Here is a 12,000-nt window from a genome sequence, read left to right on the forward strand (position 1 = left end):
ATACATGGCTGTCAATTTATTCCTTCAAGCTCATGTGATAAATATTCATATTCAGAATTTATATTGCACATAAATTGTTATATATATGCGCTACTACTTCTATTGTTAGCTATTATAAGAAATAATTAAGAATTAATCGCAATCTAATTGCAGTAGCTATATTCTACAACACATTAGGCTGACTCGGAGTCTTGTACTTGATTATGCTAATCAGATCTGAGATGTTGACTATAGATATATGCCAACTACGCTTACCCTAGTCTTGGAACTCCATGGGTAAATTTCCAGCGTTAATCCTTAATACATACTCCCTCCGTCCCTCGGAGTTGTATACATATAGATTGTGCACGGAGACTAAGAAAAATGTATAAAGTAATGTAAAGTAGGAAGAAAGAGAAAGAAAAGTAGTGGGACTCATTAATATATAATTGATAAATTTGAAAAAGTAGTTGAAAAGAGTGGGTGGGTGGGGTTTTTATATTATAAAACTTGAATATTTTGGGAAAGTTTTGAAACGTATAAAATTGAATGGGACATCCAAAAAAAAAGTGTATAGAATTAAATGGGACGGAGGGAGTATGCAACGCTATTCAGAACCCACTTGTCATGTGCATACTTTGGGAGCGTTTACTCACTTGTTAACTGCTCCCTCCGTCCGCGGATAGTATACATCGAGGGACGGGGACGCGGTACGGACTTTAATATTGATGTAAAGTGTAGTTGTGTAATTTATTTTAAATTTTTTTTTTCTAAATTAAAGTTTGGATGTTATATTTTTTTTAGAAAAAAAAATCTTAAAAATAAGTTACGGAACTATATTTTATAAAAACATTGAAATGCGTGTCGAGCAGTTGAAAAGAAACGTATACAACTAAATGAGACAGAGGGAGTACAAGTTCATGTGAATTACTCATCGGATGATAACCGCAAATTAACAGTACGAATGTTTAGTTTTTTAGGTTCATAACTGGTCTTCCAAAGTTCTACGTAGATATATAACTTCTTAAAATTTCGAAAATATTAGCCGAATTTCCACAGATAAGACAAAATCATAAAAATCCATAAGTTTGTAAAATTTATCTCACAAGACAATTTAATCAACAGATAACATGGGGTGCGTGCATAAGCTGACACAAAGAGGCCGGCAAAATTGGGCAATAAGTAAGAAACATACATATCTCGTCGACATTTCTCCCAAACCCTCCCACTTGAAACTAAATTACCCGGTTCGAACACAGAGGGGGGCAGCCAGACAGTATGGAGTATCTCTCTCACAGTCACACACTATCACTTCATTATTTTTGAATTATTGTTTATGTTCATTGTATAAAATATAGTTGTTCTAGATCTCCTCACTTCAAGTCTTCAACTATTTAAATATACTACTAGCCCACTTCTTTCTCCCATGCACTTGTTTTCTATTAGTTCTCATCCCCCTCTGTAATTTACTTCTCTGCCTTCATATTTCTAGCTGCACCTTCCTTCATCTTTTTTTCTTATCTTCTGACCTTTGTAACTAGCTTGTCTCAAACACTACTCTTCACAAGTCTCTCTCTCCCTCCCTCCCCCTCCCCCTCCCTCCCTCCCTCTCTCTCTCTCTCTCTCTCGCTCTCTCTCTCTCTCTCTCTCTCTCTCTCTCTCTCTCTCTCTCTCCCCCTCCCTCCCTCCCTCCCTCCCTCCCTCCCTCTCTCTCTCTCTCTCTCTCTCTCTCTCTCTCTCTCCTGTCTCTCTCCCTCCTGTCTCTCTCCCTCTCCTTCTCTCCCCCCCCCCCCCCCCTCTCTCTCCATTTTATTGCATGCGTAGCTTGGGAGTTGTCTCAGGGGGTTCATCCTTCACTATATAAATTTCTCTGACAATTTAAACACTAGTTCAACTATCAGGTTGAAGTTCATTGACTACCAGTGCTCTAATATCTGACTGACACTTCTTCGAACTTTGAACATTAACTTACCTCATTATCTCCTTACAATGTCGAGCCGAAGGTCCCGTTCAAGACAATCAACCGGAACTTCCAGGATAACTGATGATCAGATTGCTGATCTGGTCTCCAAGCTGCAGCAACTCATTCCCGAAATTCAAAGCAGACGTTCCGACAAGGTAATCACCCCTTGCCCTCTACTCACACTTTCAACTTGTTGCATTCTCGTATCCCTCACATTGGATAATGAAACACAGTATTCTAATAATACATCGAAACTTATGTAGGTTTCAGCTTCAAAAGTACTCCAGGAGACTTGCAACTACATTCGAAACTTGCACAGAGAAGTGGATGACTTAAGCGACCGATTGTCTGAGCTTCTGGAGTCCACAGACACCGATAGTGCTCAAGCTGCGATTATAAGAAGCCTACTCATGTGATCGACTCGATTATGTATAAGGATTCAACTGCTTAGCCTCCATAATAAAATCATGAGTTTCCTGATATTTAGCATTCCCTATATACTTTATTTCAAAGATTTGATAGATTGAATTCTATATGCATCGAACTGTTATATTACATTATAAGACGATTTGGTGGCCAGCTTGAGCTAGGGCATTCTTGTGTAGTATATATAATGCATTAATGAATTACGGAGTTGCCAACTTTGATTGGTGTGGAATTCCTTGACGAGCTTTTGTCCCATGCATATTATTATGTATATCTTCCCTATATCCCGGTTATATGTAAGTTGAATGTGGATCTATATATATATATATATATATATATATATATATATATATATATATATATATATATTATATACTACATGTACTATGATTCATATTATTCTCAATAACGTTACCACATGTACTCGCCAGAATTGGAATGCTCAAAATATCGTTCTTTACTTGTAAGTTGAGTAGTTTTACTGCATTACAGTGCTAGGGTACTTCATGCTTTCACCAATGTTTAATTGGTACTCTTCGATACACTGCATCTTCAACATTTCACGTATAAAGTTGTTAGTTATCCAATGCTCTAAGTGAAAGGACGAGGATGCCTTAGTAGCTATATAGTTTTTAGTTTTAGAATAAGAATGCTTTCGTCGGGGCAAATATATATATTAATATATATATATATATATATAGGGTTGCACTTCACACAGAACACTTTAAAAAAAGAACAACACAGAACACTATCATAACACTTTTTTTTTCATAAAAAATGATTTGTTATGATTATAATTACATAGTTAAGCACTAACTAAACATAATATATGAAATCTAACATCCAAATCTATCCAAATTATTAATATGAAATATTATAGAATCCAGAACAGAATCCAATACAGAATCCAGAATAGAATCATGTATATATTCTTTACATGGTTAATATCACATAGAATCATGTTATTTCTAATCCATAATTATTGTTAAACATGCTAGATACTATTATTATTCATAATAAATGGTTAATTAGCTTAAAGTTGGAATTTAATTCAAGTTTTAGATGAGATTCCATATTCGATTCCAAAGTGTTCTTTTTTGTTCTTCTTTTAAGGGTGTTCTGTTTTGAGCAATGCCCTATATATATATATATATATATATATATATATATATATATATATATATATATATATATATATATATATATATCTTATAAGTTATAACACATGCTACGTGTGATTTATAATATATATATATATTTTTTATTATTTATATTTTAAATTTAATTGATGTATGAACAGATCATACTGACTGGTTTTTTAAAATATTTGATTTAATTGATAATAAAAAAGTTTATTAACACATTACATATTAAGGAGACCCGTAGAATAATACCGATCGGCTAATAAAATTATTAATAGAATAATAATAATAATAATAATAATAATAATAATAATATATAATATATAATATAATATAGTATAAATAGATAGTATTGATCTATGAAATTATTTTTAAAGTGATAATATGAAATAATTAAAAATATATTAATGTATTTAGTTGAAATATATCATCGGATGTATAATAATAATATATAATAATATTATTTTTTTATATGTATGTTGCATGTATTATTTTTAAAAAATCGATTTTTTAGTTAGCAATCTGAAAAAGATAATGTATTTTAGTTAAAAAGGAGGTAATTATTATGTTGTCCACTGTTTTTTTAGAAAATTGAGTTATTTAGTTTGGAAATTTAATAAAAATAATAATTTTAGTTAAAGAAGAAAATTGATTGTATAAGTAGATTTATAATTTATCACAGTACTAACCGACCAAAGTTTTAATGTTTGAGTTTTGGTATAGTTCTCGCTGTACTCAAAATAAAATTCAGCTACAAAAATAGCCCAGTCCAATAAAATAACTGCAACCCAAATTTGGAAGATAAATATATGTACAAATAAAAGTCCAATAAAAAGCCCAACCCACAGTACTCATTCTGCGCGCGGATTCGCATAACATATACAGTATATACACACGTTCTGAAAAATAACATGCACAATGGATATATAAGAGCAACTCCAGCAGCTTCCTTATTTCATGTCCTAAATCCAATTATAAGGAATGTGATATAAATTAGTGCTCCAGCAGTGTCTTAGAGTGCCTTAAATCACTAGGATCCTCCTTCCATGCCTTATTAATAAGACACCACTAGCCATGCCTTATTTGATTTCTTTAATAAAAAAATCATTTCTCTCTTTTATTGTAACTTATTTTCTCTCTCTTCCTTCCATCTTTTATCAATCTCTTTCCAAATTTATTATTATAATAATAATAAGGAATGAATTATAAGGATCATTGTTGGAGTTGAAATACAAAATCTTGTCCTAAATCACTAGGATTCAATATTTTATAATATTTATAAGGAAGACACTAAGACACTGCTGGAGATGCTCTAACATTGTACTCCCTCCGTCCCACTCATTTATATACAGTTTCCTTTTTGGGACGTCCCGTCATTTCTATACATTCCAAATATAGTAACTTTTTATAATATAAAACACTACTACACCCACTACATTCTTCCACTATCTCCATTCTATAATAATATAAACAATATTACACCCACTATTTTCCCTCACTATCTCAAATCTATCATTAAATATAAACGGCCCCACCATTTTACTCACTTTTCATCTCAATTTACTCACTTTTTACATTTTTTCTTAGTCTTCGTGTCCAAACCAAACGTATATAATTTACCGGGACGGAGGGAGTATAATTTGTTGATCCAGTACATAAAATGATTGTTTAGTTTCGATGTTTATCCGGGACACAGTGGCTTCACATAAAGACAAGAGATTGAGAAGTAAACAGATATGGCCTACGAAAATAGAAAAATATAGTAGAGTCTGAGTACGTAGCACGGTAGCAGGATGAAAAAGAAGATTGGAGAAGATGTGGTTGACAAATCACTATCAATATGAAAAAGATAGTGGCGTCCGTTTAGGAACAAAACGCACATGGGGATCAGGTGCTCAGCTGAATAATCAGCTGCCGAGACTCAGGACATGCATGTGGATTACAAGTCAAGCCAAGGTTTTACTTGTATTTCTCTGATTAGAGCTGTAATTCGAGTTCGGCAGCTCGCGAGCTTGTCCGGCTCGAATTTGTTTAAGTGGACTTGGCTCTACTCGACTATTATATGTATTTATATTATATTTTTATCAATACCTCCTCCCTCTGTTATTACAATAACTTGACCTTATGTACATCTAGATACTTCGTACGTACATTACTATTATGGATTATCGATATGAGTTACGGTCTCGCTTATAACAAATGCATGCTTAAGTAAACCTTTGTACGATAATAATAATGACACAAAAAGAAAGAAATTTCTAATTTCAATTTTGAATTCCAGGCGAGCAAAATGACGAGAGAGAGATGATCATAGTGTTCCAATTAATTATATCAAATTTAATGTCAAATTTCTGTGATAAATACCCAACTTCACTACAATACGGTGAAGCTGGAGAATTTGTTGAAGAGAGATTAGAGTTGTACATCTCACCCTCCGAGCGGTGGGTCACAAAATATTTAGACTTGATTTGGTTTAGGTTCGTAATTAAGTCGGTCTTCTACCTAATGCTAAGACGATAGCTTGCAATATTTTTATATTAGTAAAAAATCTTATAAGCTAGCAAGCCAAGAAGTACGACAAGAAAGCTAACGTTTTGAGACTTTGCGTAGGGTGAGTGATCTTTAGATGGGCTCGCCCTGCTTCACAATACATGTCGGTCCACCTATCGTTTATGAGGCGAAGTTTGAAATTCAAAATTATTTATCTGATAGAAACCGAATTCTATAATCATCGACGGACGGTAAAATTCGATTAATTCCTCTGCTAGAACCGGTCAGCGGTCAGGTGTACTTGTATCTACTAATCTTCACTGCTGTCTTTGGAGGTTACTTGGACGTACACTGGCTAGTCGAGCATGAGTGCTGACCTGGTGTTTCGACCAGGCCACGTGTTTTTTGAGATAGCGCTAGGGCAACTGAACGAGTCAATCGACGTAGGCCTGTAAACACATCAGATTTGGATCGGATCTGACTAAATCCATATCCTAAACCTTTTAAATTTATCGGATTCAGATCGGATCAGGGGTCGGATATTTTACAAGTCAATCCATATCCGATCCATTCGGATCATGGATGATCGGATCGAAGCCCCGATTCGCTAAAAATTATGAAATATATTTTTTCACCATGAATAATGTTTTAACTTTCATACAGAAAAAAATAATATTTTCTAGCTATATTAATTCATGAATTATAACATAATAGGTAAAAAAAACTAATAAAGCTGTATTTAATAAAAACTTTGTTGGTTGTTCCGATAAAAACTTCAACACAGAATTTATCAAGTAAATAGAAAAATAATAAATCTAAATACATTGGCATAAATACTATAAGTCATGACCTTTTAATTGGTTGTGGTAGTTATCAAAAATAATGTGTCAAACTCTATAAATAATATTTTCACTCCTTGAACTGAAATTTGGAGGTACGTGATTGATATTTATTATGACTTTAATGATTAAAATGAGACCCTGTTAAAATTAGTGAGCAAAGTGATATATGACCTACACTTAAGTGACCACTTTGATATTTAACCCCATTAAAAAATAAATAGACTTTATAAAATCTAAATATATTATTATAAATACTAGAAGTCATAACATTTTACTTGGTTGTGTTGGTATCAAAAATAATGTGTCAAAATCTATAAATAACTTTTTATTCGTTGAACTATGATTTGGAGGTACTTGATTGATATTTATTGTGATTTTAATGATTGAAATGAGACTCCGTTAAAATGAGTGAGCAAAATGATATATGACCTTTACTTCATTGACCATTTTGATATTTAACCCCTTTTTAATGCTGAATCAACTTTCGACATTTTATAAACAGGAATAACGCATTTAATTAGTTTGGAGTCGGTACATTTCTTCTTCTTTATTTTTTTTGTCATATGAGTCGGTACATTTTATTACATAATATTTTAAAGAATTTTTTTTCCCAAAAATGTTCAAACTGTAAAAAAAAATAATCAAAAATAGGATGTAAATACATATGCAACGTCATTTACAACTCTGATAATATGAAAAAATAATCATTTCCGACCACTGTTGTAACTTCATATACAATTCGCACCATATTTTTAAAAACAAACTTAAAAAATTTTAAAAAATTCATAATAATATGTTTCGACATTCCTTTTGGTCCAGTTTCTACTTAATCTATCTTTCTATTAGTTAAAACTAACTTATAAGCTATTTCATACATGAATATTTTTTCAAAATATATGTTTATTTTAGTAATTTGTACGATGTACATATATTCTGAAAATATAGTTTATTAATATATATATATATATATATATATATAATATATGTTATTATTTGATTTATATTATAAATTATCGTATTGATATTTTATATGCTGATTGGTACGACTGAAGTCAAATTTTCTGTTTTAGCAAAAATAAAAGTATTTATAGATGATTTAACAATTATATTTCAATTAGATTAGAAAATAGGAAATAAAAAATATAATTATGAGTTTTATAATAAGAACTATATTTTATTTGCAAAACACTTTTCATTTGATTTTGTATAAAAAAGATTAAAAGTCGTATACTTATTATACAATGTACTTTTATTTGATTTAAAAACCTCTTTCTATTTTGTTACGAACATGAAAAGAATAATTTATAAAACTCACTTTTATTAGATTTAGAACATCGATATATACACACATTTTTTATTAGTACGTAATTTTAATCGTCGTTTATATATCAAATAATAGCATCTCACAATTCATATTTATTCTGTAGTGTGCTATACTTAATTAACAACCAATTATATATTTGATGAATATGAGATTGATACATGAGAATTTTATGTATATATAAGTGGTATGTACTAAATTTGTCTTCTGCATAGAGTGCTGTGACTCATATATATATATATATATATATATAATTTTTTTTCAAATACGAGATGAATAAAATAATTTAATTTGATAATACATCCTATCTTGGGCAGTAAAATGGTTTTTTCTCTCTTCAACATGGACATTCACGAGGAAGACATTTATAGGCAAGTGAGTACAGAAGTTGAGTATATGTAACCTTAGCCTCTCCTGAATTAGTATCAACAAATAGATGTTTCCAGACATGAATAGTTGCAACAAGGATATCTCATTTTTCTCTTCCAATTTTAAGCTACAAACCGCCACTAGTCATCAAGATGATCACAATCAACCTCATCAACCCTCTCTCAATCAAAATCTTCTCAGTCCTCAAGAGTTCCATGGTTCTCTCCGTTTGTATCTAATCGTTTCCGAAGTTTATCCGCTTTTATTTACCCATTATATATTTGATATTGGTGCAGGTATTGGTTCTTTCCTGGGTAAGAGATCTTTGTCCTTTGGAGGACGTGTTCCTCAACATGAGGCAGATTGTCACGAAGAATCCGAAAGGAACAGAATTATGAATAGCGGGAATCACACCGAAGATTTGTCAGATGATGAAGATGGATTGTCTCCAGCAGGAGGAGAAAAGAAGAGAAGGCTCAACTCGGAACAAGTGAAGATGCTGGAGAAAAACTTTGAGTTGGGGAATAAGCTTGAGCCTGACAGAAAATTGCATCTAGCTAAGTTACTTGGCCTACCGCCGAGACAGATTGCCATTTGGTTCCAGAACAGGAGGGTTCGTTGGAAAACCAAGCAATTAGAAAACGACTACCAACTTCTCAAGCGACGAATTGATGCCATCAAAGCCGAAAACTCTACCCTTCAATCCCAGAACCAAAGACTTCATGACCAGGTAGACGTACAAAGAAACTTCTATGTGCAAAGACTTCATTGTAATCATGCCACGTTGTTGATTAGTTAATTAATTTGTTGCAGATACTGGCACTGAAAAAATTGGATCCGGCAGAGTTAATAAATTTAAATAAGAAGACAGACGGATCGTGCAGCAACACGAGTGAAAACAGCTCGGACATAAATTTAGATATCTCAAGGAGGACAGCACCAGCAAGACCTCAGATCCGACCTCAAGAAGTTGATCATTATCACCACCATCAACCTCAAACAGTGAAAGAAGAAGGTTTTAGCAACCTGTTATGTGGCATCGACGATCAAGCCGAATTCTGGCCATGGTTAGAATGACAATGAAGATTGAATGAGTCGTTTCGCGCACTACTGGCACCTAGCAGCAGATCCACTACTTCACTTGGAAACGAATATCCATGGATAATGTGGCAAGCCAAAAGAACTAAGAGATTGAGCTGATATGGTGTGTGTGATCTATTGCAGTTGCAAATCGAATAATAATTGTTACAGACCTTAAGAGATAAATTATTAATGTTTATGAAAATCTCAGGATTGAATTAAGAGGTCAAATACTCATAGACATGTAGTCTTACTACATTCAATATAAGGCCAGAACAGTGACTGATCTCAGTCAGTAGCTAAAGCCAGGCGCTGAAATAAAGGAGATTCTTTTTCTGTCATTTAATTGCTACAGTACTAGTAGTACTTTATTTTAGCTAATGTCATTTTAATCAATTCTTGAGATTTATTATGGTTTTTCCTGTACAACAATAACAGAAATTTAAATACTCACAAGCACTTTTATTATCGAATGAAAGTCTTTTGATGCTAGGCTAAACCTTCAGTGTTGTCTGATGCTAGCTGTTTTTGTTGTAGTGCCAAGCGAAAAATACCATGTTTCATTGATATGTAGAGATAGTTGGAACACAAAAAATAGAATGTCTACTTAACAAAGCCATGCAAATCTGATAGAATAATGACCTAACTTGATAAAATTGCCAGAAATAGATTATGCAGACATGTATGTATGTATGCTGGAGGGGGCAGGGGCCAGGGAGAGGATGAAGCACACATTTCAAGAGAAGAAGACAAAAGGAAAGAGATGGGAAGGTGGGGAAGAAGAGAGGAGACAAGTAGAGATGGAAGTGGGTCTATGACGACCATCTCTTTCTGTTAAAAGAGACGTTGTGCTAACAAGTGAATAGGGGGGGCATGGTTTTCAACAAAAACGAACCCACCCCAGTTTTGGCACTTACCCTCGGAGCCACGCCAACACACTGCTCCCAGTTTTGACTGTGAGGTAACATCCAGAGACTGGTAAAATAACACGATTAATATTAAATTTCGTGATTTAGAGGTTTATTAACGACAAAATTAGCATATGGGAGAAGAGTAGTGCTATATGCATAAAATTTGTAGATAATGATGTGATGGGATTTAAGGTGGTTGGTGTAAATACAGGGACTCATTCCAATTATAACCCACCACATGTCATTATATATACAATTATGTGCACAAGCATACTATACTTGTTTTCATCCTAATATTAGTACTCCCTCCGTCCCTTTTTAGTTGTCACATTTGGCTTTGTGCCGGTCAAATTGACCAAAGTTTGACATAAGTTTATTAATATTTGATCAATTGAAAAAGTAAAAAAAAATATGTCACCAGAAATAACTTTTAATCTACTTTAAGATGTAATTTTCAATTTTTTAAAATAATAAAAGAGTGACTTATAATCTTGGGTCAAAACTTAGTCAATTTGACCAACAAAAATAGAAATGTGACAACTAAAAAGGGACGGAGGGAGTACATAATTACAACATAAGGAGTTGCAATGATAGGGTCATATCTGCAATCTCGTAAAAAACTCACAAATGGTACAAGTATTATAATAGTTCAGCCCGCCCTAATTTTCAAATTTTTCATCAAACATTCCCCATACTCATTCAGTACCAGAAAAAACTCCTAACTTTTTTTATCTGAACGGGACGGGAATCGGATCGGATCAAACCAGGACAGGAGAATGTCCATCCCTTAACAAGCATGCTCCGAGTCCGGGGCCTGAGCTCAGAATCTTCTCGCACGATGTGGTTAGCTCTCTCTTAACAATGGGCCTTACCAATATTGGAAGTGGGCTGCTGAAAAGACTTGAGTTTATCACTCAACAGTAAACTTTAATTCTTGCGTTCCTCTGTCTTAAAATTTATCTACTACAGTATATTCATCTTGCGTCCTTTTAGAACACTATTGGTTTGGGTCATGGATTTACGCCTTTGCAGTTTTATTGCCTCAGATTGATGCCTAACCAATATCCATCCGACATCATATGATATAGTATTTTCTTCGTAATCTATTTTATTAATTTGTTTATTAGTAGTTTTTGTGTTGTCATTTATTTATTTTTAAAATACATTCTTATCCCTATCCATTTGTCATAAAATATTATCCTCTTTATATATATTATTAAATAAAAAATACATTTTTAACCCCACCTATTTCTGTTGTAAACAACTACTATTACTATTATTCTAGCCTTGTGACAAACATGTGAGTCTCATACAATAGTGATGTACCGGTGTCGGACTCGTGCTCGGATTTATTACACGGACGTGAACAATCTTAGAGCATCTCCAACCACGAAGACCCTTGGCTAAAAGTTGAGTTGTCATACCAAAATTAAAAAATATAGCCAACCTCTTAAAAAATCACACTCCAACCATGGTG

The 12,000-nt window shown here is 33.0% G+C and overlaps 2 protein-coding genes across 3 annotated transcripts; both read left to right on the plus strand.

Moving 5' to 3' along the window:
• Window positions 1–1,690: 1,690 nt before the first annotated feature.
• LOC108198950 (transcription factor PRE6) lies at window positions 1,691–2,671 on the plus strand. The gene is made up of 2 exons (XM_017366724.2): window positions 1,691–2,097; window positions 2,206–2,671. Exons 1-2 carry the CDS (start codon window positions 1,969–1,971, stop codon window positions 2,356–2,358), a joined length of 282 nt encoding a protein of 93 aa, XP_017222213.1. The 5' UTR covers window positions 1,691–1,968; the 3' UTR covers window positions 2,359–2,671.
• Window positions 2,672–8,516: 5,845 nt separating this feature from the next.
• Window positions 8,517–9,953, plus strand: LOC108197582 (homeobox-leucine zipper protein ATHB-13). 2 transcript variants are annotated; one of them, XM_017365235.2, is made up of 3 exons: window positions 8,580–8,750; window positions 8,829–9,262; window positions 9,346–9,953. In XM_017365235.2, exons 1-3 carry the CDS (start codon window positions 8,600–8,602, stop codon window positions 9,607–9,609), a joined length of 849 nt encoding a protein of 282 aa, XP_017220724.1. In that variant the 5' UTR covers window positions 8,580–8,599; the 3' UTR covers window positions 9,610–9,953. The 2 variants fall into 2 exon arrangements, with proteins under 2 accessions (XP_017220723.1, XP_017220724.1); XM_017365234.2 differs by having other exon boundaries at window positions 8,517–9,262; window positions 9,346–9,822.
• Window positions 9,954–12,000: the final 2,047 nt, after the last annotated feature.

Source organism: Daucus carota, chromosome 8, assembly GCF_001625215.2.
Source record: "Daucus carota subsp. sativus chromosome 8, DH1 v3.0, whole genome shotgun sequence".
Lineage (NCBI taxonomy): Eukaryota > Viridiplantae > Streptophyta > Magnoliopsida > Apiales > Apiaceae > Daucus > Daucus carota.

Coding starts and splice junctions, on each gene's coding strand:
- LOC108198950 (XM_017366724.2), top strand. CDS start 1,969: ATGTCGAGCCGAAGGTCCCGTTCAAGACAATCAACCGGAACTTCCAGG. Junction 2,098..2,205: donor AAAGCAGACGTTCCGACAAG/GTAATCACCCCT, acceptor AAACTTATGTAG/GTTTCAGCTTCAAAAGTACT.
- LOC108197582 (XM_017365234.2), top strand. CDS start 8,600: ATGTTTCCAGACATGAATAGTTGCAACAAGGATATCTCATTTTTCTCT. Junction 9,263..9,345: donor ACCAAAGACTTCATGACCAG/GTAGACGTACAA, acceptor AATTTGTTGCAG/ATACTGGCACTGAAAAAATT.